Source organism: Cyanistes caeruleus, chromosome 16 (genome assembly GCF_971803275.1).
Source record: "Cyanistes caeruleus chromosome 16, bCyaCae1.hap1.1, whole genome shotgun sequence".
Lineage (NCBI taxonomy): Eukaryota > Metazoa > Chordata > Aves > Passeriformes > Paridae > Cyanistes > Cyanistes caeruleus.
The window spans coordinates 16,541,398-16,566,123 of NC_141716.1; the positions used below are offsets into that span (position 1 = coordinate 16,541,398).

A 24,726-nucleotide genomic window follows, 5' to 3' on the forward strand; every position below is an offset into this window, starting at 1 on the left:
CTCAACCCCACACAGAACCCCCTGTGCCCACAGCCCACCCATTCTTGGCAGGGTGCAGGGTGGTGGGATGGGCAGGGTTATGTGTCCAGTGCCCTTGGGCTGCAGATGTTGGCTGTGCTCAGCACATGGGATCAGCTCAGATGGGCCATTTTGGGCCTGGAAGGAAAGGATCACCACAGTGACAGAGGCTGCAGTGCCACTGCTCAGGACAGTAGCAGTGTGACTGCCTCCACTGTTCAAACAACCCCTGCATTCTCCTGTGCTGCCTCTTCCCTGATCTTCCTCTCCCCCAAGGCCATTTCTTCTGGGACATCCCTGACTCCTCTCCCATGTGGCTCCTGAAGCCAACCAAGGGTGAGAACCAGCATTCTTGGGCATCCCCAGCCCTCAATACCCCTCAGCTCCCCATGAGGAAGATGCTGCTCAGGTCCACAGGTAACACAGAGGAGCACAGCAGAAGCTGTGCTCCAGGGAGCAGAGGCAATGCACTCAAGATGGGGCTCAGACAAGGCAGACCAGCCGTGCTGGCTCCCTACTGCCCCAGAGCAGACCTGATGGAGCCAAGCCTGCACCACAGGGCAGGCTGGGCAGCATCAGATGTGTATCTAACGCTGTGAATCCCACTCACCTCCTGTTTTGACAGTCCCTCCAGCTTTTCTCCACTGCTCTCTTCTTTTTCCACACTGCCCCTAGGTGAGAGTGAACAGTCCGTTGTAGTGGCAGCACAGCCCCTGTGGCTGTGCCAGTTCTCAGCACCAAGAAGCAAAGAATTGGTGCTCATGCCCTCCCTCCACCTCATACTGGGGACCAGCTCCCTTCTGCCCTCCCCTCTGCACTCAGCAGCACAGCCTGCTCCCTCCCTCCACTGCCCCAGGAGCGAGCCAGGTTGCTGCAAGAGCTCTGCTCCATCCCTTGCCCACCTTTCAGCAGCATCCTGTGCCCCATCGCTGACGCCCTGCTCGGCAGAGAGCAGCTTCTCATCTGGCATGCCCACCTTCTCCAGGAAACACAGCGCTGGGTCCGCCCGCATGGCGTTGTACCGCTCGTAACCTGCCACACCGCCAGGACAGACAGACAGACAGAGCAAGGCCTGAGCCTGGTTCACAAAAACCTCCTGCTCCTGGAACACAGCTCCTCACCTGGCTCTCATTCCCTCTGTGCTGCCATGAGAGCAATTCTCACCCCCAGAAATTCACAACACCTTCCCAAATCTGCTAATGGCTCTGCAGCCCCTGGGCAGCAGGCAAAGGGAAAGCCTTCCCATCCCACCCAGCAGCAGCACAGCCACCATGCAGGGTGCAGCTGGGGCAAACAGCCCCATGTCTCCTGGAAACCACACTAGGGACACCATGATGACACCAAGAAAAGATCTGTGCCTTTCTCCTCACCCTCACACAGCAACTGCACACTGTGTTTGCACCTGGCAAAACAGAGTCTACCATGAGATCTGGCATGGCCACCCTGGGCGCTGTGGGGTGCCTGTTCCCCACCCAAACATGCTGCTAGCACCTGGGGAGAGCTGTCCTGGTCCTGTGTGGCTGTGGAGCATGGCCACAGTTCTGTCCCTCGCACTGACATGACATCCCCTCCAGTGCCAGAGGTACTCATTCCCCCCCACACCAGCACCCACCAGACAGCTGGGTACACACCATGCTTGAAGACGCCAATGAGCAGGGATTTATCAGCTTCAGCATTCCACCAGTCCACTGGGATCTCCACGTAGTCAATGTCTGGCAGCAGCACATCCAGCTCCCTGTGGCAGACATGGTATGAACACCCCCCTCCCTCAGCCTCACCAGACACTGAGCGGCACTGGTCACTGCTCAGAAGGGACAGGGGGAGGCAGGAACTGCCGACTCCTGGCTTGGGGACAGCTAATGAACACTGACCTGGGGCCTGCTGTGACATGGGTACACATCTCCCTGGGGTCAAAGAGCTGGAGCTGTGGTTCCACCACAACTGCTGTCCTCCTACTCCTCTTTCTCCAGGGCAGTGGGTGCCCCCAGCCTCATTCTCCTCCCACCCAAGTAACACCAGAGGACTAAAGATCCTGTCTGACCCAAACAGCATTTCGTGGGGTAAAACACTTCACACCTACCAACCCCAAAAAGAACAGTGTCTCCCCACATACACTGGTGCTGACAGCTGTGCTGGGGAATGTAGCAGCCTCTACCTGAGGAAATCAGGCTTTTAAGCTCAGGAGTTGGCAGGCTGCAGGCTCAGTGCTATTACAGAGCCTGTGGGGCCCACAGTTCCCAGTGCTGGGAGGGATTGCAGAGCATTGGGGCATACTCTGCTCTGTGGCCTGGCCCTGAGACTGGGAGCAGTCTCTGTGGACTCACACTTTGAATAAGGGCCCAATTGTCAAGCAGCACACAGAACCATTTCCCTTGCAGGGTATCCCTGTAAGTCCCCATTGCCCCCCGGCTGGTGCTACAGTCTCAGAGCTGCCTCAGCAGGGCTGCCACAGCTGCAGTCTCTGCACAGGCAGGGGGACTCCCAGAGGGTGAAGTTTTTCCTGAGGAAGACCTGGGGTCTGATTCATTTGGAGCTGCAGAGAGCCCAGATGTGGTTGGGTCAGACACCCGTGGCAGCGCTCAAGCCCAAGAAGCCTCGCAGGGGTTCACCGTGAGGTCCCTACCTGGCAGGGGTCCCCTCGAAGGCTTTATCTGCAGCCTCCCCCAGCACTTCAGCCTTCAGGTAGTAGAGCATTCGCACCCGCAGCAGAACCCTGTCCCGGGCAGCAGAGAGGTCAACAAGGCCAGTGAAACCTGCCTGACACCATGTTTTCCCACGTGGAAGGACCCACTTCTGTAGAGCAGGATGGGCAGTGTCATGCCACACTGCCCAGCCCTGTGACCTACTGGCTGGAGGGTCGCTGCTCAGGACACGGCTTCTATGAGCTGGAGGGGAATGAGGGTGGTCCAGCAGTGGGAGCATGGTGATCCTCTGTGAGATCTGAGCCCTTCACAGCTCCCTCCCACCCTCCCAGCACTAAAGACCCTCAGCCCACTGTCTCCTGGAGCCAATAGGGGCTCCCACAAGGTTGGGGTTTAAACTAAAAGGGGAGAGATTTATATGTTAGGAAGAAATTCTTCACTCTGAGGGTGCTGCGGTCCTGGCACAAGTTGTCAGAGAAGGTGTGACTGCCCCATCCCTGGAAGTGTTCAAGGACAGTGCTTGGAGCAGCCTGGGATAATGGAAGGTATTCCTGCCCTCGGCCAGAGTAATGTAATAAGATATTCCTTAAGGCTCCTTCCAACCCAAACCACTCCATGATCCTGTGACTCACTTGTTGCAGTGTTGTTTGAGGTGCTTCTTGTAGCTGTCATCATGGAGCACCACCTCGGGGTTGCAGGTGGCGAGCCAGTCTGCATTCTTTATCTCAGGAAGCAGCATCTGGTTCTTTGTCTTCTTCCCTTTCCTGCCTCTGGGCACTGGTGCTGACAAGCCTGTAACAGCGAGTGGCAGCCAGTGAGCACCACAGGCACCATGGGCCCACCACTACCACCGTGCACCTCCAGAGCTGGAGGCAGCCTGTGGCAGCAGAGCCGGGAGCTGGAGGAGCCCATGCAGAGCTTCCAGTTGCAGCCTGAAGAGCCAAGGAGAGAAAGTGCATGAGGAAAACACAGAGCATGGGAGAGTCCATCTCTGTGAAAAACTTGGGGATCACCACAGAAACTGAACTGCTGTGCATTCTCAGTGCAATGCCGAGCCCAAATGACAACATGGCCCTTCAATGTGTAAAAATATCACAGAAAAGGGGTGAAGCATGGAAAGGACCTTGGTCCTGGGCATAGCCCTTGGAGACTTAGGCACTACAGCCACCTCTGAAGGTCACTTATGGGGACAGTTATTTGGGACAAGGGTTCAAACAAGAAGCTCCCAAATGATCAAAGAGCAGCAAACCTGTTGATCTAATATGTAAGGGCTGTTTCTTATATCATGCATCTGGAGCAGGGCTGGGTGGAACTGGATCACTGCAAGGGGCCTAAGGTGCCAATGGGAAAGGAAATGCGGTCCCATCTGTCTGACAAAGATAAAATGATATCCAGTGGCTTGAGATGAAAATTAAACACATTTCAACCTTGAAATAAGTTGTGAGTTCACAGCAGAACATGGAAACAACTCCTGGTGGGGTCACTGTTGCTTGTAATCTCCAGAGAGGGATAAGCGGCCTCCCTGGGCAGCTGCTCTTGTGGTAGGATCTTCAGCCATGAAGGAGAAAGGATGCCTGAGCAGTCCCATCCCATCTGTCTGGTCTTGTGACACCAGTGAAGAGAAAGTCACCATGTCATCAACTCCTGCATAAAGTCTGCAGCTCCATGACAGGACAAGGGCTGTGACCCAGCTGGCTGCTGGAGGCCTGCAGTAGGCACCAGGCCTCCTGTCCCCAGCACCAAATCAGCCTGAACTCTGGGCAAATGGCACTCAGCAGCTTGGCCTGTCCCAGGATGAAAGGCAGGATGGTGCTGGATCAGAGCAGAACTCTGAGTTGGACTGTATGTGTGCTGTGCTCACCCCTTGTGATCACACAGATGTTGGATTGAGAAGAGCTCCAGGATGCCTGCCCCAGCAAGGGCTGAAGGTTGCTGTTCCTTTCTGCACATCAGGGATGGGGCATGACTTGCTCAGTCAGCTCTCTGCAGACATGAGTGGTACCTGAGGATGTCTGGAGAGCCACAGCAGTTACTTCCTGACTGAGGAAGGAGCACTGCTCTGCACTACAGTGTTCTGCTTCTTCTGCTCTCCTCCAGCTCCTGCCAGGCGGACATGTGGTTGTTCCTCTGGCCCAGACAATACAGAGGTTTCACAGGTGGGAAAGATATCCTAAAGAGTTGATGGAGCTTTGCTGGTCAATATTCAATGCTCTTGCACTAAAGCAATCCTGACCCTCTGCTGAAACCATGGCTTGTTCGTTACTTGGCATTATCTAAATCAAGCCCACTCATACCAGTTGATTTGTTTCTGACTCTTGTTCTGCTTCCCACAGGACTCTCAAGCCCATTCCCAGATGCTCCCAGGGCAGGGCTGTGTGGCAAGAGCAGGAAGCAGCACTGCAAAAGTGACTCCCATTGCAGGAGGTGACTGGAATAACTTACAGCAGCCACCAAAAGCCACATCCTTGGACCTTACATTGCAAAAGCTAGATGGACACTTCCAAGCAGAAGGAAATGATGACGTTGGGTATTAAGCACCAACTATGATGCACTTGGCACTCAGCAGCATCACCACTCCAGAACAGCCTTCCCTGTGCTCCACCGTGTGGGAACAGAACTCCCAGATTTCAGCTCAACTCCCTGATATCAAAAGCAGTCTGGAGAGCCCCAGCCCCCTCACTACTCACCTTGTGCCACAGATCACAAGTACAGAACAAGCAGCACATCGCTGCTGGGCTCTGACTCCCTGAGGGACACTGTGGCCTCCCCCAGCCCCACTCAGTCCTGAGAGCCACAGGATGCAGGCACTGTGCTGCAAGGTCAGCAAAAGCCCTCTGGCACAGCAGGCAGCGACCACATCGCAGACCGCAAGCCCAGATCCAGGGAGCCAGCAGCCACTCCATGCTCAGAGGTGAAGCCGAAGGCTCCGTGGCTGCCTCATTCACAAGGTGGGCTTTATGGCGGCCCCAGCCCCAGCAGATCCTACAGAGAGCAGCTACTGTGCTGCAGGTGGGGAGGCCAATCTGCGGTGTCCATCACTGAGGCAGAGCTAGAGCCAAAGGGAGAGCAGGGCTCTGGGTGACCTGTCTGAAGCTGAGGATATACTGGGAACTTCTACACAACAGAATACAGACACCTCTAGCCAACAGATGCAATTACAGATCTGCCATGTGACACATGAACCTTGGGCACACTGCCTCTGAGTAGAGAGAGCACAGCCAGGCCTAGGACAAGGGTCCTGCTACATAGAGTGAGAAAAGGCAGCATCACCTGGAGAGCACTATGCATTGCGTAAGTCTCAGGACAATACAACACTGCACATCCACCCATCAGGGCAGGCACTGCAGACCAGTAGGTCTGGGACAAGCACCATGACAAGGGGAAACAAAAGCTGGAAATCACAAAATACTCTGAGTTGTAAGAGACTCACACGGATTACTGAGTCCAACAATTAAGTGAATGGCCCATATGGGGATCAAACCCACAATGCTGATGTGAGATAGATGCTCAGCTGCACCCCCAGTTTTCCCTGGTGTAGTTGCCTGTGCTGCCCAGAGGCACAGGCAGGGTCCTGCACCTCGTCCATGCTGTGCCCTGTGAGACTCTGGGGGGCAGCCTGAGGTGTGTCCATGCCCTGAGTGGAATCAGCACCCTCATCCCTATCACACCAAACATGTTTATACAGTCACTGGTGCCCACAAGCTCACTGCCCAGCATCTCCCCGTGCAGGGGAAACCACGACGGTATTCACAGGCCAGAGAAGACTTAGCAGCATCTCTGCTCCCACCACCACATCTCTCTGCATGGAAAGGCAGCCACCCTCACTCAGCCAGCCCCTGCTGCTGGCTGTGATGGTCAGTGTGGAGGTCAGCTCCATGGAAGTCCCTTTCTCTGTGCAGCGAGAATTGCAGTGCTGAAGCACAAACACTTGCAGACTGTTTCCATCAGTTCTGCTTTGAATTCTGCAGCCTCAGTCCCACAGGCTGGCACAAGGCAACAGGTACAGATGCAATGGCAGAGAGAACACGCAATACCTGAGTGATTCTGCAGAGCCTGATTCTGGCCATCCTTCGTTGGCGTGATGAGATCCCAGATAAAACTCTTAATCTTCTCATCCCCCTTGTAGTGTTTGACACAATACACCAGCAAGGCCCGACAAATCATCTCCATGTCCTTCTCATTCAGGTGCCACTTGAACCGTCCATGGGTCAGGATATCTTTCCAGCGTCCCCAGCTGAAACAGCAGGAACACAGAGTAAACACTCCTGTGCAATTAGAGACCTTGCTGGCACCTCTCTCCAGGAGCTCCTGGGGGGGCACAGCCCTGCCAGAACCCCTAGATAGGGATGTTTTGCCAACACATTACAGAAGCAGAGAGGGAGAGAGGTTTACAGGACTGAACAGGGCAGAGGCAGGAGTGGCAATTGCCAGCTCAAGCTTTGTCCTCGTAACTCTTTTTCCATCCCAAACATTTGCTTAGAGCCCAGGTCCCACCAGACAGGTCACTGCTGCAAGGAGGCAACATAGCAAGCAGGACAGGCAGGAAGTGGCTGGTGCAGCCAGTGGCCCACATGGGCACTGGGGCAGCTGGAGGCTGTGGCTGTGCTCTCACAGGGGTGAGACTCACCCAAATATGAGCAGGTTCTTCTCCACACGAAAGCACTCAGCCCTCAGGTACCGTCGTGTCTTCTCGTTAAAGCGCCGTGAGCGTGTGGGTCGCTCATCTGAGTCACTGTCCAGCTCGGAGAACTCCATCAGCTCATCCTCCTCAAAGGAGTTGTAGTGTTTGGTTTGCTTCCTCACCCGGGGTCTGTCGATGACCAGGCTCTCCTGTGATGGACAGAGCAGAGAGTGTTCTCAGATACAGGCAGAAACACTTACTATGTGCTCTTCTGGACCCTGTCACCCAGGCTTTGCTCAGCCTCTGGCTCCTGGCTTGCCAGTCCTGTGGCTGACCATCCCATTCCCACTAGGATACCTGCTTCAAGTTACCTGTGTCCAGTTCTGTCTGCACAAATGACAACTGGCCAGCACAAAATTCAGGCTGAAAATCAGCCTCTCTGTGTCCAAACTGCTGACTGCCAGCAGCTGACTCAGCTCTGAGTCACTCCTGGCCCTCTCTGCATTGCCTGTGCCACGTGCTGTGCTGAAGATAGTGTAATCTCTGTGTCAGGGGGACAGGTGGGCTACAACAGGAAAGGCAGCTTCCAAGAAGGTGCAGGAGGGAGCAATATGAAATTAAAAAGCAGGTACCTGCCCCCTCTTATTACTCTGCCCTGTTGAACGAATTAATGCCATGTAAATCTGCCTGATTTCATGCTCATAGGACATAGACACACTCTCTCCCATTGCTCCAGCTTGAGCAGTGAGCTCTGTAGAGCTGCAGGGCCGCCCTCCTACTGCAATCTAAATCTCTTACAACACTGCTGCCTTAGCTGGAATTACGGCAGCCTCAGGGCTGCACTGGAGCCAGTGGCAGCATCCTGTGCCTGATGGAGGAGCTGGGAAGGGAGACCTGAGCTGCAGCTGAGCCCATCACCTCAGCAGGACCAGCAGAGGGCTGGGATCCCATCTGTCCCCTCTTGCCTCCTGACAGGCAGAGGCACCAGTCTGACCTCATGAGAGGCAGTAGGGGGGCAGCTTCAATCGCTGCTCTCTGTGACCTGGTACAGGACCCACAGGAACGACTAGAGTTCCATCAGGAAAAGGTTCTTCCCTCAGAGGGTGCTTGGGCACTGAACAGGCTCGCCAGGGAATGGGCACAGCCCCAAGACTGCCAGAGCTCAGGGAGCATTTGGACAGTGCTCTCAAGCAGAGGGTGGGATTGTTGGGAGTACCTTGAAAGATCAGTGAGCCACAGACCAGCATGTGCCTAAATAAATCAGGACTTTAGCTGGCATTTGTGGGTCAGTCTTCCCTTGTAGTAATTCTTGGTGCCCAATACAAACCTCTTCAGGAGCCCAGAGGAAGCATGCAGCTCCCACATGGACACCAGGCCACATAGTGTCAGATCAGTTGTAGGGAACATGGGTTAGAAATCCTACCTTTTCATTCTTGGCATCTGTATCAAGCTCTGCTATCTTGGCCCACTTCTGCCAGAAGTTGGGGTCATCTAAAGAAATGTCAGTTCTGTTTCCTGATGCTACAAAGCTGGCCTAGGAGAGAAAGAAGAGTGAACAGGGTGCAATCCACCATCCAGGTGTGCTTTGTCCCCCACACGCCTGTCTGAGTGCACGGTCTTGCTGCAGTAGAACATTATACCCTAAGCTGATATGTGCCAGAGGGTTCTTTGTCTACCTAAGGGAGCTGAACCCCTCTGTTCTGCATTCATGCCTGACCCACTGTAAATGGAGCCTGGGCTGTGCAAAAGGAGAAGGGACAGATGGTCCTTAGTGACCCCAACAGACACCAGCCAGAGCGTAGCAGGGAGCTCCTGCTCCTCAGGCTCTATCTGGGGGTTTTGTCAGGACCCACAGCACTCAGCTTCCATGGCCCAGCAGCACCTGGCTTTGGGCACCATGCAGCCCAGCAGCTGGGTCCTGCCACCATCCTGGAGTCCCTGTGCAGAGCCAGACCTCATGGCTGAACCATCTTAGGCAGCCTTCCATCACCCACCAGGCTGGTGGCCCCTTCTCAATGTTCTGTTGACCACCAGAGAGGCAGGAGACCGTACCATCTGCAGCACTCCAGCAAGCTCTCAGTCCTGGGCACAGCAGGACAGCAGAGCTTGGTCTCCATGATGTTCTAGTTCTCCACACCAGGAAGGAGGTTGGACATCTCTCCACACACAGGTAGAAGGCTGGCTGACCTGCATGTTCCCCTTCCTCCACCCCCAAAGGAAATCCCCCTTCCCTCCCAGTGGAGCACAGCACACCTTTGCAAATGTGGAGCCCTTCCCTTCAGACTGGATCGTGATAGTCTGTGTCCTGCGCTGGAGGATCTGATCAATGTCTTCCTCACAGAACTTGGACCCCTCGTCCTCCTCATCCATGAGCGCGCCATAAGCACCCTTCCGCAGCAGGTCCTCCACCTCCATCTTGGAGAGCTGCTGAACCTGCCCAAAGCACAGGGGCATCACCAACCTGCCCAGCAACCATGACCGCTGCACAACAGGAGAAGGCTCCTCCCTCTGCTCCTGGAGAAAGGGCCCCAAGCCAACCCAGACTTGCTGCTGTTAAAGCAGAGGTCACTTCCAAACTCTTCCTGAGGGACTGTCAGGAAATTCAGTCCATGCCACTGTGGACACAGCATCACACGTCCCCTACCCCCATAGCAGTGCAGGAACAGCCTGGCAGGCCAAGGAGCAGCACTGCGAGTGTGTGGGACTGGACTCTCCCCCCCTCAAAGTCTACCCAGTCCCTGCTCTGACCTGGCAGTGACTTGCAGAGGGAGGAGGAGAGATCTGCAGAAGCTCCCACCTGGCCCCGCTCCAGCAGCCAACCTACCCCATTGGTGCTGCCCTTGCGGTTGATGTCCTGCAGCACAGCTTTATCCAGGCCCAGCTTCAGGCTGGCCTTGTCAAACATTTCCCGCTCATAGGAGTTCCTGGTGATGAGGCGATAGACCTTCACGGCCTTGCTTTGCCCAATCCGGTGACAGCGAGCTTGAGCCTGTCAGTGCAGAGGGCACAGCGTCAGCACAGGGAGCCCAGCTGGATGAGGACTGTGTGGCTTGTGGCACCCTGCATCAGCATCTACACTCACTCACCTGACCCACAGTCACCTCCCACCCACCACAGCACCCTCACTGCCTGCCTGTGGCTGACCTGGCAGGGCTCTGGCACAGCCTGCACAGCTGTGGAGCAGGAAAGTGAGATCCCAGCACCCTCAGGCAAGGACACAGGGCTCAGGCTGGAGCTTTGGCTCTCTGCAGATGTGTAACACAGCACTGCACCCAATCCAAAACCAGGTATGGACATAGTGTTGCCTGCTCCGCGGCCCGTCTGTGCTTTCAGAGCCACAACATGATCTCTCCCATGTCCTGTTCCCTCTGCCCATTCCTGCCAGCTGTCCTGGCACGGCACCTCGTGCCCAGTACAGCTGGTGCTGCCGCCCTGTTTTCCCTGCCTGGCACAAGTGATAGGACCTGTGCCTCAGGACCTCCTGACAGCCTGGCCCTGCCCAGCCCATTACCTGCAGGTCATTCTGTGGGTTCCAGTCGGAATCAAAGATGATGCAGGTGTCAGCAGCAGTCAGGTTGATGCCCAGCCCGCCTGCCCGTGTGCACAGGAGAAAGACAAAGCGATCCGAGTCTGGCTTGCAGAAGCGGTCGATGGCAGCCTGGCGCAGGTTGCCGCGCACCCGCCCATCGATACGCTCATAGGTGTACCTGCTCAAGAGGGGAAGAGGTTAGAGCAGAATCACAGTGGGGCCTGAAGAGGCTGTGGCTTTCAAATCCCTTTCTGCTGATTCCCCCAGGCTGTGTGGGCACACCAGCCAGGACTTACTGGCAGGACCTGTGCCCAGGTAGAGGCCCAGGCCCCATCAGCCTGTGTGCACTGTGGTTGCTCCCAAAAATTGCGCCTCTTATGATGACAACATCATCACAACCCCATGCATGGTGCATGGATATGGGGTTCATGAGAACCAGGACCAAGGGAAAGATCTACTTCCATCTGGTCACTCTGAGGACTAGTCCTAGACTACACAGAATGAAAGGTGCTTATCTCTGGGGTCTCCGCACCCACTAGCAGTAGATGGTAACTCGGATGCATTGGTATGTGGGCATGGAATGGCCAAATCCCCACCCTTTGTTGTTGCCACTCTATGTGCAGTGCATGGAGGTAGTGTGGAGGAGCCGTGGTGAATGCTGGAATCTGTACGAACCGTCTCTGGATGAGATAGTCTTCCAGGATGTCAAGGCAGCGCACCATCTGTGAGAAGATGAGCACCTTGTGCCCACCAGCGATCAGCTTGGGAAGCAGCTTATCAATGAGCACCAGCTTCCCAGCTGCCTGGATCATCGCCTGCAGCTGGAAGTCCGGTGCCTCTGGGCAGTGTGTTTTACGGAAGTCTTCCAGGATCTTCTCCTCTGCCCCTGCCAGGTGAAAACGGATGTGAGCTCTTGGCAAGGCTGGCAGTGCAGCTGCCCAGGGCAGCAACAAGGGACTGCATGAGCAACAGAACCCATGCAGTCAGAGCTAGGGAGGCTGGCTAGAGATCTCCTGCAGACCCTCCACTCCTGGGACTAAACTTCTTCAGGGCTCAAATCAGCTCTTGGCAGAACAAATCAGGTTGGGACGTTGGTCCTGTGTCAGAACACCACCGAACACGGTGAGCCTCAAGAGACCCTGAGGTTCCCATCAGCAAGCAGCCCTTGGAGGAAGCTGGGCTGCCTGGGAAGGCAACAGGACAGAGCACTGCCACACCATCAGCAGATGGCACAAGGCCTGAGCTGTCTCTCTAGCTGGGTAAGTTCTGCTGGGAGTAAACGTTCAGTGATACCTGAGTGTCCCCCAATACAACTCCTGTGCACAGCCCTCACCATTGATGAGGTACGGGTGATTGCAGCACTTGCGCAGCTCCATCATGGTATTGATGAGGTTGGGCATATTGTGCTGGTTGGCACCCTTGGAGAGGAAGGAGAAATTCTTCTCCAGGATGGCCCGATAGTATTTCTTCTGGATATTGGTCAGCTCCACCTCAATGATGGTCTCCTGCTTGGGTGCCAGATTCTTCTCAACATCATCCTTCAGCCGTCGCAGCATCATGGGCTTCAGGATGGACTGCAGCTTCTTCACCTGCAGAGCAAGTGCAGACACTCACTGCCCTTCCTGCATGGCAAGCACATGGGCCCAGCAGAGGGGTCTGCAAGACTGGAGCCTCCCCACACTGCAAACCCACTGCAGGTGACTCTGGAGCAGCTGCTCAGCAGCCAGCCAGGACAACTTCAGGGGCTGGGCTTCTTAGGGCAGGCATGACCAGTCCCAGGCTATGAACTTCACATGCCTCTGCTGCCAGCAGCCTTAGGTGTCTGATGCAGGAGGAGAGCTGAGAGTTTGGATGGCAGCTGAGATGGTGGTTGCTTCATGTGCCTGTGCCTGCTCCCACAGAATGACCACCTTTGTGCAATTTCCACATTCAAAAGGCAGTGGGACAGCCCAGGCAACTCAGCGGCTTCCCATGACCCATACTCAAGGAGAGCTTTGGAGGAAGGCTCTCCAGGGGAACCTGACAAGGGTGACTGACACATGGACTTACTGGCCTCCCTACTACCCCTGCACTTTTGTGGGTCTCAGGGACAGACCAGGTGGGAGAGGCAGGTGAGCTGTTCTACCCAGGCATGTAAGGGCAGCAGGGAGTCACCACTGCCTTGGCAGGGGTGGGTCTCCTCTCCCCGGAGCAACTTTGCTTTTCCTGGTATGAGGAGTCCTATCCACTTCAATGAAGCACATGTCTGAAAGCATGCCTGGTTTGGTCACCAGGTGTCCCAGCTGCCCGTGCTAAGTCACCGGTGTAATTATTCCAGGTACCTGCTCCTCTGTCTTCAGGTCTCCAAACTCTTCCAGGAAGGCTGTCTCTGAGGGGAACTGCTGTGGCTCCAGAAAATTTAGGAGGCTGAAGAGCTCCTCCACCGAGTTCTGCAGGGGGGTCCCTGTCAGCAGCACCTTGTGCTCCTGGTAACATACAGAAAACAGGTTGAGAATTCAACCCCATTAGCTGGGGTTGAAGGTGTCCCAGGAGCACAGTGCTTCTTGCCTTCAAGCCTAAGAAGCACTCTGGGTGGCCTGGGAGCACACACACACCCTGGGAGGCTTCCCTGGCCATAGTGCCAGCCCTGACCGAGCCACTGCCATACAACAGTGTCTTGTGGCTCCCAGGACACTCCTGTGCACATGTTCCAGTACAGCTCTGTGCAACAGCCAAACCCAAGATCTCACACTGCTCCCAGGCTTCAGCCCTGGCACAAGACCCTCAGGTAGGACTGTGCTGGTGCTGGACAGGGACACTGACAGAGCCTCTGCGCAGCTGAGGATGCCTGTCTTCAGGGCTCAAACAGAGCAAGAGGGAACACGACCCAAAGCCATGGAACACCGAGGGGCAGCAACGACCTGCTGCTAGGGCCAGTCTCAGCAGGGCGCTCCAAAATCGGCAGGGGCAGGTATGACTGTGCACTGGGAACAAAGGGGAGCTTTCCTTAGAGGTTCACCATGTAGGTACATGTGCAGTAAAAGAAGATGGGGTCCAAACAACCCCTAAGACCTGGGGGTCTGAGGACTAGATGATCCCTCAAGGAGAATGCTCTCCCTCCCATGCCTGACAACATGGGCTTGGGTTTCAGGCACCACCAGGTGCTGGTCCTCAGTGCTCCAGCTCCTCTGTCCCAGCACTGTCAGAGCCTTGGGCTTGTTACTGAGGTTAATCCTCCTGCCCAGTCCAGTGCAGGAAATGTCCTCGGGAGTGGCCAGCTAGGAAAGAAGGGCAATTGTAAGGTGAGAGACTCCCATAGGACTTGTACAAAGGAAGGTGATGGTTTAGAAGGGGGACCAGTAGCAACCCTGCTTTGATGTAAACTCACAACCCAGCAGGGTCCTGCACAAGACACAGCCAGGGGAAACAGCAGGGTCTTTTGGAACTTGTAGGAGTCACAAGACTAATTATTTTCAGAATTCTGGCCCAGCTACAGGTGAGTGTGATGGAAGATGGGTACAGTTGGAAGATCCAAAAGGCCTGTTGGCACTTGGTCCAGCTAACAGCAGTGCTGCTTTTCCCAGGACTGGAAAGGAGCTGGACATCTAAATAATTTTTCAGAGCAGCTCACTGATCCCTTTGTTAACCCAGCCCTGGCATGGACTGGTCCCATGTTTGCACAGCAGTAAGAAACCAGCTCAAACACCACAGCCTTGCCCAGTGTAGGGCACAAGGCACACCATGGCCAGGGGTGCTGTGCAAGGCTGGCCAGCAACTGTCCCCATGTGCTGCAGCAGCTTACACTGTGCTGTAAGGCTGCACAGGGCTCTGGCAAGGACCACCACCAGGTGGGAAGGCACAGAGGGAGTTTATATCCCACTCTGGCAAAAAGAAGTTTGTGAAGGCTACAGGGCACCAGTGCCCTATCCATCAAGCAGCCCCCTGGATGGTTTTCCTCCAGCCTGGCACGGGCCTGAGCAGCTGACAACTGCTGGCATCTGACTGCTCAGCATGGCCATCTCCAGCCCACCCCGCTCCCAGGTGAACCTGGGCAGGACATGCTCACCAGGGCCATGAGCTTCAGCCCCTCCAGGAGTTTGCAGTTCCTGTTCTTCAGGCGATGTGCCTCATCAATGACCACACAGCGCCACTGAATCTTCTTCAGCTCTGGGCAGTCGGCAAGGATCATCTCAAAGGTGGTGATAACCACCTGGAACTTGAAGATCCCAGGGAGAGGGTTACCCTAGGGAAACAGAAACCAGAATTCGGGTCCTGAAGGGTGGCAGCACACTGTCAGACCTCCTGTCTGACAGTATCAGTGTGAGCATCTGACTCTGAGCTGGAATTTCCCCAGAATAATCTCTCTCAAGCATTGGGCAGGTTTTTGCAAGCCTCCTTGATGGCCATAGGCTGTGTATCTACAAACCAGACACTGCCCCAGGGCAGGCACATAGGCCTGAACAAGAACCAGGGCTATGGTACACCCTCCCTGTTCTGCATGAGCTGTGCCTGTTCACTCATACACAGTGCAACATGAGCCCATGCCAGCAAACGGGGCTGTAAAGATCACCTTTCCCTCTCCAAATGAACAAGCTCCACAGGCAGCTCAGCGCTTCCCAAGTAAAGGAAGCCAGGGCTGGGGGATGCATCCTGGGAGGGCTGTGTGCATCAGTCACCTGTGTGTCCCTGTACACCATCTCGTACTGCTGGATCATCTGCCGGCTGATCTGGCTGCCGTGGTACACGATGGCGTTCATCTCTGTCCACGTGCGGAACTCCCTCTCCCAGTTTGTGATGGTGGAGAGAGGTGCGATGATGAGGAAGGGGCCATGGATGCCCATCAGGAATATCTCTGAGAGGAAAGTGATTGACTGGATTGTCTTCCCCAACCCCATCTCGTCAGCCAAGATGCAGTTCTTCCTGCAGAGATGGACAGGGTCAGGTCAATGTGGCTCATGGGGGCAGAAACCACTCTATTACCAACTCTTTGATGGGATGTCAGGCACACCACCTCTGCCTACACTTCTCTGACCCTGCAGCATGGAGCGTGGGGGGACTTTGGTATAATGGCCCAAATCTGTCTGGGTAAGCCAGCCAACTTCTTGTAAGATCAGGCATTCAAAATCAGCATGAAAGATGCTGTTTTTCAGGTACACATGAGCCAGGGAAAGATGCATTTGATGGCCTGCTGCAGCTGAGAACATGCATATTCCCACTTGCCTGCCACACAATGGGTCACCAATAGCCTGGTCAATACAAAAAAAACAGGTGTATCTTATAACCATAGGTAAGCCCTATTATCTCCAAGACTCATCAGCATTTACCAGGGAGAAACATTCCCAAAGACTCAGTTGCAAAGCTAAAGCAAATCCACTGTTTCTGGCAGCTGCCTGACAGCTCCAGCACTCGAAGGACTCAGCTGCTGCTCTGTCAGGCCCGTGTTTGACTGCTCTGCTGCCCACCTTCGCTGTTCCCATGACAGCACACACAGGGCCTGCTGCCAGCAGAACTGCTCATGGCAGCACTGGGCTCCAGCCCCTCCTCACCTGTTATACCAGTTAAAGAGCAGCCAGTTCATTCCCTCCAGCTGATACTCCCGTAGCTGGTTGCTGTTCTTGTACTCCCGGGACTTCTCCAGCTTCTGCCAGGACTCAGACGCTGGGCGCTCCTAGGAGGGGACAACAGCAGCAAGGTCCATGGAAGATGCTAATGGCCAGTGAGGCCAGATCCCATTGCTGGGACTGCACATCAGGGACACTTCAAAGCAGTCACTGACACCTGAGTCACAGCAAGGGCCTGGCCTCTGGAACCAACCCTCAGACCTCCAGAGGGGAGGATACAGGGCTTGCACTGCAGCACCAGGGACAAGGTCAACACTGCTGGACTGTGGCAAGACACAGCCAGTCCCTGCACCCAGGGCAGAGACCTGCCAGCCGGGTACGTTACCTCAGGGTACGTTACCATGTGCTTGATTTCTGGAGGGATTTGGAGGGCTTCAAACTCCTTAATCTTCCCTGGGTCAACATCCTCCTCCAGCTCCCAGGTGCTCTCCTCATAGGGCAGTGAGCACCACTTCACCAAGTAGTGAGTTACCTCCTGCAGCACAGAGAGAGACAGGCTCAGAGCCCAAGAGGGTCAGCAGCCCTCCATCCACCCTGTGCCAAGGGTCCTCAGAGACAGGGAAAGCTGTGCAAGGGAAGGCTGGGAAGGCTCAGGGTGCTCAGTGATGACCCACAATGTGCACCATGGGGCCGGGCCTCCTGCCAAGCCTCCCTCCTTCCCTCCATGGGGCAAGCAAGAGATGCAGCTTCTCACCTCCCCAGTGTCAGGGTCCTTCGTGTGAGCCACCTCCAAAATTCGATCTACCTCCACATAGTCCGGGTTGAACAAATCCTCATCAGGCTGTGATGGCAAACAGTAAAGCAGGAGGCAAGTTCAAGGTGATTCCAGGGTTAAACAGATGGGCACAAGTAAACAGCTGTGGGGCATCTGTCCCCAGGATGCTGCTAGCTGTGTGCAACACACCAAGTGCCCTGGACACAGGTACAGACATCTGTCTCTGGGCAGGGAGGATGCAGCAGCCCAGCAGAAGGCAGAGCTCTTTCTTTAGAGCAGTCACATGCTCCATGCTGCCCTTGCTGGGAAGCAGAAGTGTCCTCTCCACCTATCTGGCTCCAAGGTACAAGTCCTAAGCTGTTTGCTCCAGCTGATGTGCAGCATCCAGAGCTGTGACTGCCAAAGTGCATGGCACTCAATGAACCCCATGGCTGCAAGGGGTGACACCTTGGTCTCTGTCTCTGCCTCCCTCTTGCCCCACCTACCACAGCCCCTGGGGAGACATGGCCTAGTGCTTGGGAAGGAGAAAAATCAGGCTTCTATGCTCACAACTCCCCAAGCCCCAGTTAGTTACAGCAAAAGAGCATGTGCTCCTTGCTGAACTGTCAGTGATACAGACTGTTCCAACACATGGGTTTTTTTTGCATCCTGAGAAAGACCCCAAGCAGACTTGTGAGAAATTTGACACACACCCCCAGCTTTGCAGCTACAATGGAGAAATTTTCATAGCCTACTGGCCTGATTTACACTTGTAAGGGGCAGTTTGAGGAGATCCAACAACTATCTCAAGCAGAGAAGCAAGATAAATTATAGAACACCTTTCATGCTAAGCAAGATTAATCTGCTTACAGTGCAGAGCAGGCAGGAGCTGCCCTAAGCCCAGATATTTATAGCTCACTCTCTCCCACAGCATCTCTACTCCACCACAGAAGCACCTCCAGCCCTGTATGCTGCCCTCCCTCCCACCAAGCAACTCTTTCAGAGCTGGTAGTGCCCAGCAAGTGACACTTGTCACCCTGCTCCTGATTCCACCAGTGACACTACAGGTGTCTGGGGCACAGTCATGAACTCTCAGCTCCAGTCCTGGTGCCTTAGGCCCTGGAGATGGACTGGTCTCAGCAACAAGGTGTCAGGGGCAGCTCCTGGCCTGCTCAGCCATGGCACTGGGCTCAGGGTCAAAGCACCACTGCTCACTGTGCCTCTTTCTCACCTCTGTAAAAATATGTTTCATCTGAGCCTGCTTGTTCCGGAAGCGTTTTATCTTCTGCGAGATCCTGGGGTCCTTCTCCAGTTCCTCCAGCGTTGCCCATTTACAGTGGAGGTAAGAGCTGTAGGGGGAAAAAAAATCAACAACACATGACCAAGAGGCCTTTAGTCTCAAACCCATCCACCACAAATTGCAGCATGGGTCTCCCAGAGATCCAGAGAATGCCCAGCCCATCCCTATGCCTATGCCACCCCACACTGGGGAAAGCCATGCCCCAGAACCAGGACAAGACCAAGCACTGAAACTGCAGCAGCTTCCCTGTTTCCCACTACCACAGCTGGCTCAGGACAACAACAATGCCTTACATTTCAGCTTTCATATTTTCCAGATTCTGGAATTCCAGATACAGCATTAGTATAGAACTCTGAACCTCATACACAAGTTCTGTTCACAGTTTAGTTAGACAAAACAATCCTCTTCCAGCCTGAGAACCAATGACACCATTGTGGCTTCAGGCCCAGAAAGTATAAACAACAGCAAATTAAGGAGAACAGTCAGGGAGAATGGGACTTCAGAACCTGAAGGTGCAATTGGACAATTAACCTCAATATGTAAATGGACCAAAACTTTAAGAAGTGTGAAAACTCGTGACCAGTTGTCCATCTTGGGTGTAGCCATGGCTGGGTTCTTGAATTGCTCAAGGTATAGCATTTGAAGTAATTTTTAATAAATACCTACTTTATTCCTTTAACACTGTCTAGCCTCTGTTCTAAATAGCCTCTCAAGGCATCAACAGGGGGAAGAAAACAGGGATGGTGGGGCTGCAGCTAGGGATGGGATGGAGGTGGGAAGGCACAGTCCTTGCTCCTGCATGCACAGGACCCACAGAAAAAAGCACCACAACACTGCACGTACAAGTTCCTGTATTTGACGTAGAACTCCTCTGTCTCAAATGCCAGGCCTCCAGGATGAGCCTGAAACCAAGGGAAGGAGAGTCAGTGACAGTCAGAGGCTGTGCAGAAGCTGGGGGGGCATGCTCAGCCATCCCTTCCCTGGCCACAGGTTCCAGGGACTGAGCTGAGGACAGCCAGGCACTCGTGCTGCTGCTCCAGAGATGCAGTAGCTCTGGGGAACATGATGTGAGACCACCCTTGAGCATGGGGAACTCCAACACCTCCTGGGCATCAGCCCAGGCCTGACTCCTCTCCAGAGGCTTTCTGGTGCCCAGGACAGACAGACACCACACTGATCAACAGCTCAGAAAGGTGCCAGTCCGGGCATACCCCAGCAGCCCACCACAGCAGCAAGAGCACCAACTGCTGCTACAACTCATGTCCCTGCTGCACAGGGCAGTCAGGTCTCATCCGTCCTCTGCTCATGGACTTCCAGCCCCATTGACATCTTTGCCACTCACCTCCTTCTGCACCATCCTGGAGGCAAGGATCTTCTCAATGATATTGGCATCATCCTCGGGAGGCTCCTGGGGACAGGAAAAGAGAGCTCTGTTTCTCTGGATCATCATGTGCCCCTGGCACTCTCCCAGCACAGAATGGCTGCTTACTCCTCTCCCAGTCCCCCAGCTGGGGAGACAGAGTTGGCACTGGGAGCTGGGAGAGCTGTGCTTGGGGAGCCCTTGCTGGGTGCAAGGGTGTAAGTGCCACCAGCCCAGCTACACTCACCCTCCGCCTGTCCTCTTCAGGTCAGCCTGGCCACAACACTGTCAGGTTTACTGTGTGGGTCCTTCCAGCTACACCAGGGTAGCCAGAGAGGGTGGGAAGTCTCCCAGAAAAGAGGAGGGAGCTTGGGCAATTCTGCCCATGGACCCAAGAAAGGAAACATGCCAAAATATGCACATTCCTGCTCCAAGGCACTCTCCATGCTGCATCCTGGTCATGCCTTGGAATTTATACTGCCCCATAGTGCTGGATGCTCCAAGGGCCTCAGGAGGGCAGGCAGCATGTCTGTCAGGCCCTGCCACAAGTCACCCACACGCTGTCATCTGCCCATGGCCACAGGACAAGGGCAACACCTCCTCACTCCACCACTCTCCATGCAGCTCTTCCTGGCAGGCTCAAAGTGCTGCCTCCTTCCTTCTGCAGGCTTCTACTCTGTCCCCAGACTCACTCATTGATCCCACTGCTGGCACCCAGGGGCTCCCAGCACCAGCCCAGCCCCTCTCACTGAGCACAGGCTTTGCTGCAGGTGGCTCTAATGCCGTCCTGCTGCCAGCTCTGGGGAGGTGGAGGCTCTCCTGGCTGCGGCTGTGCCAGGACCAGGCACACCAAATGCCAAGGGACAAGACAACCAAGCTTGGGCCTCTCTGTGCTACAGAGGAGACACACACACAGGAAGATTCAAGGGAGATGACAGACTCCAAAAACATGGAGCCTGCTTAAGCATTAGAAATATCAGTTCTGCTTTGGCTGGAAGATAGTACAGCAGGAGGAGGAGCAAAGTGCAGAGCAGAAAGCATAAGGACTCTGTTCATTCCGTTCTGACGGAGGCACAGTATGGACCAAGGCAAAGTAGCCCTGAGGTGTCACTTTGCAGACTAGAAAGTCTCTCAAAGAAAGGCATGGGACAGGCTGGGGAAGGACAGACAGACAGGGTATCCCACATCCAAAAGTTCTGGGAAAGCCAAGACCATGGCCAGGACCACAGCAACCCTTCCATCCCCAGCCCAGAGGCGACTGCTGCCTTGGCACTGTCCTTGAGTGCAGGGTGGGATGTTGGACCCAGCACCACAACACAATGAGCAGGGAACAGATCTACCTGGGCCTGCTGGCTGCCATCTGAGGCCCAGAGCAGGATTTCTGCCCTGTTTGGGGAACTCTGCCCTACACTGGGTTAAGACAGCTGAAGGGAGCATGCAGAAGTGCTCCTGCCACAGTCACTGCGCAGTGCCTGTTTCCTCATGCCCAGGCATCCACCCTGGCACTGCTGGGCTCTGCTCAACCCTCCCACAGTGGTTTTGTGTGAACATGGCCATCACAGCAGTCCAGTGCCCTGGTGCTGGGAGCTCCCATGCTGATCCACAGCCCTTACACAGGCTTCCACTGGTCTGTGGCTCATTGCTGCATGCCTGAAGGCTGCTGGAGGAGCCCTGCATTGCCCAAAGAGCTGTTTAGGACTATGTCCAGTATGCAGGGGGAAAGCTGCAAGTCCAGGCCATGGAGAGAGCAGCCCTGAGGCTGCAGCACCCACATCCTGCTCTGCCTGTCAGTTCCAAACCTGGGAGCAGCCACAGACAGTCCCAGCTGGGTAGGCTGGCCAGGCCTCAGAGCAACCACCCAGCCTGGCTGCTTTGGACTTCAGCCTTAATGACCCATCTGGAGCAGGACAAACTGAGGTAGAAGTTTAGGAGTGAGAGGAGAACAGGGAGCCTGGACACATGCCAAAGGCAGCTCATACCTGCTGCTTTGAAAATCTTGGAGAGATGATTGCCAGGAGCCCAGCTGGGACACAGCCTCAGGCAGAGCTGGAGCTGCACTGGCAGCATGTCCTGTGGATGTGTGGCAGCCCCAGGCCAGGCATAGATCATCAGGTCAGGGCTTATTAACAGAGCTAATACCCACCAAAACCTTGGGAAGAGGGTAACAGAAACACCATGAAAACAACTAGTGCCCATTATTAATATCTGGCAGCTTTGACCAGAGAGATGGAATGAGTTGCAGGATCCAACACACACAGACAGGCAGGAAGGAGCTGCCAGCACCCACCAGGAGCCAGCACTGAACCAGTGGGCAGAGACAGAAGGACAGCAAGGCCCAAACTGCACTGGCACCACGGGGTCCCTGCCATGCTGCCCAGCAGATCAGCTCAGGTGGCAAGGGTCAGGCTGGCATTGCTGTGGACTGAGGCACTGATGGAGAGCAGCAATGCAGGCAGAAAATTATGACCTGGCGCCTACAAAGTCCTCAGCTGGCAGGGACAAAATAATAATCATGGACAGGAACTACAGAAACCATAGCCAAAGGTGGACATGGGCAGTGGGTAGGACATGTCCAGCTGTGTGACACATTCCAGAGGCCTTAATCTCCAAGCAGGAGCAGGTCAGTTGGACCAGTACACCTCTTGTCCATCTCACAGTTCCTAAAAAGCCAGCCTAAACCCTCCCAAACAGGCAGTCTCTCACCCCATCCTTAAGCTGGGACCCACCATTTCCTCAAGCCTCAGCAGTGACATTTTGGGATACCCTGCATGAGGCAGATCCCCCACACCCCCCAGTCCCACACCCAGCACTACCTCTGCCTGCCATGCCAGAGTAGAGGCAGAGAGCGCGGAGGTTCGCCCAGCTCCCAGCACAGCAATTGTCTCGCCGTCATCATCCACAACCTTGAAATCCAGGTCCTCGTTGTACTTCCTCCTCTTCACCTGCCGTCCTGAGCGTCGTTTCTGTATACAGAGTGAAAAAAGGCAGTGCCAGGAGGCATGGGCAAACCAAGTACCTCCTCCTTGCTTAAGTGGCAGAGAGAAAGCCCCAGGGCTACCAGAACTCCTCCCGGGCCCTCCCCTGCCCCAGCGGGATGGGAGGGTTGTAGGAAAATAGGCACTCCTTGAGGTGCTGGGATCTCCATCCTGGCCCACAGAGCCCCATCAGTCCCCAAGATGTGAGGCAGAGGAGCCCGGTAGAGATGCAGGGCATGCAGCCCCCCAGGCTCTGAGGTCAATATGTCCCCCTGTGCTTTGCCAGGAAAGGGAGCTGCCCAGAGCTGTGGTGGAAACACTCAAGGCTGAGACACGCAGAGCGCAGGGCATCAGCGTGCACCCAACTCTGAGCCAACAGCTGACTTCTGGCTGATAGAAGCTGACCACACTGCTGAACATGCTCTCTGATTCCTGTGCCCAGAGGCCCTTGTTGTGGTCCCACTGAGAGGCAGCCAGCTGAGGGCTTTGGACATACCTGGCTGTCAGCTGATTCTGCAGACTCCTCTGGGCTCTGTACAGATGGGCTCAGGAGATCCTGATCCAAATCCAAACTGTTCACTGGTATCTCATTTTTCCTCTTCCCTTTCTTCTTCTTCTCCACAGGGGTGTCTTTGCTGCCGAGGCAGACTGACAGTTAGATCATATCCTGGGGATCCCAGAGGAGAGGCAGCAGGCACCCATACAGAAAGAGCACTGTTCCCACTGGATCACCCAGAGACAGCTCAAGGCTCCTGGGACCTCCCCCAGCACTGGGGATTCCCAGTCACTGATGCTCATTAAGGACACCAAGTGTTTCTCCATCAGTTCCAGAACACTGGGATGAAAGGGTCCACATGCCCCGCCTGGTGAGGAGGCTGGGTGCTCTCACCAGCCAGGGGAACAACACAGGGGCTGTAGGAGCTGAGGTTTGACTCATGGGGTCTAGCACAGGAATAAAGAGGATCTCTCCACTGCCAAACTCAGTATGCCAGGGCAGCAAGGTGCCTGCTCTGATCACAGCACTCCCAAACACATTCTGTTCTAACCGAAGTCAGAAATAAAGTTCAGCAGCCCTAGAGGCAACCCATGTCCTGGCACCCTGGAAACAAACCTTCAAGGCCAGTCTGGAGAGCACTGGCCACACTGCTGGCCACCTTCTGCATGTGCCACAGAGCTCTGCCAGACCCCCGTAAACCTTTACACCAAGCACAAGCTGCTCCAGTTCATGATTTGTGCTCCTGAGTCACAGCACAGAGCCCCCTCCCAAGGCAGCTGAGCAGACTGGCATGAGCCTTCAGCTGGAGGGAGTTAAGCCCTGTGATTGCCAGGGACACAGAAGGATGCAGATCCAACTCCCACAGGCACAATGACCCATCACTGCTGGCTCCAAGGGCCCACAGGGAAGCTCTGTCCCACCAAGGAACTGTCCTCCATGCTCAGGTCATGGAGGGGATTTGGGATCTGCTCCCATGAATCCCACCACCTTCCTGAAAAACATGGAAAGACAAGCCATCCCACAGCATGTTCTCGGGGTAAGGGCCACCTGCATCCCTGCCTGCACAAGGAAACAGGACCAGGAAGCATCATGGTAGAAAAAACAACTGCTCCCAGCATGCCAGTCCATCCTTACTCTCTGCAAGGAACATTTAAGGGAATGGCTCCAAAGAGCTGGTGCTTGTCCCAGAGCTGAGCAATACCTCCTTCCTCACTTCCAGCCCCACCATTTGTCCCCTCCACATCCCAAATCTGCACAGTGGCACAGGAACCATTAGTTTCAAAGCAATGTGAAGGTTTTACCTCCATTTAATGAGAAAAATCTCTGCTTGACTGTGATTAGCAAAAAATAAAGGTAAAAATCTGTTGTTCAGGCCAAAAATGACCTGGCCATGCATATATGCCTAAATTAGAGGCTCTATCCAGCAGTATTTCCACCAAGCAATAACTCCCAAGATATTGATTTAGTCACAATTAACAACTGCTTCATTCA

At 54.8% G+C, this 24,726-nt stretch overlaps 1 protein-coding gene across 9 annotated transcripts in view; it reads right to left on the reverse strand.

Annotated features, from left to right (window-relative positions):
• The window catches only part of CHD6 (chromodomain helicase DNA binding protein 6), an 85,395-nt gene that overhangs the window by 16,779 nt on the left and 43,890 nt on the right, over nucleotides 1–24,726 (reverse strand). For 6 of the 9 annotated variants that reach the window (XR_015277165.1, XM_086853559.1, XM_086853557.1 and 3 more), the window contains 24 exons: nucleotides 23,236–23,374; nucleotides 22,578–22,727; nucleotides 19,747–19,812; nucleotides 19,248–19,306; nucleotides 18,336–18,453; nucleotides 17,105–17,191; nucleotides 16,751–16,885; nucleotides 16,336–16,457; nucleotides 15,466–15,709; nucleotides 14,856–15,032; nucleotides 13,132–13,275; nucleotides 12,144–12,399; nucleotides 11,486–11,696; nucleotides 10,793–10,988; nucleotides 10,106–10,270; nucleotides 9,535–9,714; nucleotides 8,705–8,815; nucleotides 7,288–7,490; nucleotides 6,695–6,894; nucleotides 3,293–3,452; nucleotides 2,642–2,731; nucleotides 1,650–1,753; nucleotides 921–1,050; nucleotides 629–689 (listed from right to left, as the gene is read on the reverse strand). Coding sequence is in view for 8 of the 9 variants with exons in the window: in XM_086853559.1 (XP_086709685.1) it covers nucleotides 629–689; nucleotides 921–1,050; nucleotides 1,650–1,753; nucleotides 2,642–2,731; nucleotides 3,293–3,452; nucleotides 6,695–6,894; nucleotides 7,288–7,490; nucleotides 8,705–8,815; nucleotides 9,535–9,714; nucleotides 10,106–10,270; nucleotides 10,793–10,988; nucleotides 11,486–11,696; nucleotides 12,144–12,399; nucleotides 13,132–13,275; nucleotides 14,856–15,032; nucleotides 15,466–15,709; nucleotides 16,336–16,457; nucleotides 16,751–16,885; nucleotides 17,105–17,191; nucleotides 18,336–18,453; nucleotides 19,248–19,306; nucleotides 19,747–19,812; nucleotides 22,578–22,727; nucleotides 23,236–23,374 (3,508 nt within the window). In the remaining variant the exon portion in view is untranslated. Of the gene's footprint in view, nucleotides 1–628; nucleotides 690–920; nucleotides 1,051–1,649; nucleotides 1,754–2,641; nucleotides 2,732–3,292; nucleotides 3,453–6,694; nucleotides 6,895–7,287; nucleotides 7,491–8,704; nucleotides 8,816–9,534; nucleotides 9,715–10,105; nucleotides 10,271–10,792; nucleotides 10,989–11,485; nucleotides 11,697–12,143; nucleotides 12,400–13,131; nucleotides 13,276–14,855; nucleotides 15,033–15,465; nucleotides 15,710–16,335; nucleotides 16,458–16,735; nucleotides 16,886–17,104; nucleotides 17,192–18,335; nucleotides 18,454–19,247; nucleotides 19,307–19,746; nucleotides 19,813–22,577; nucleotides 22,728–23,235; nucleotides 23,375–24,726 lie in introns of all 9 variants that reach the window. The other 3 variants (XM_086853561.1, XM_086853555.1, XM_086853553.1) reach the window with 1 other exon arrangement.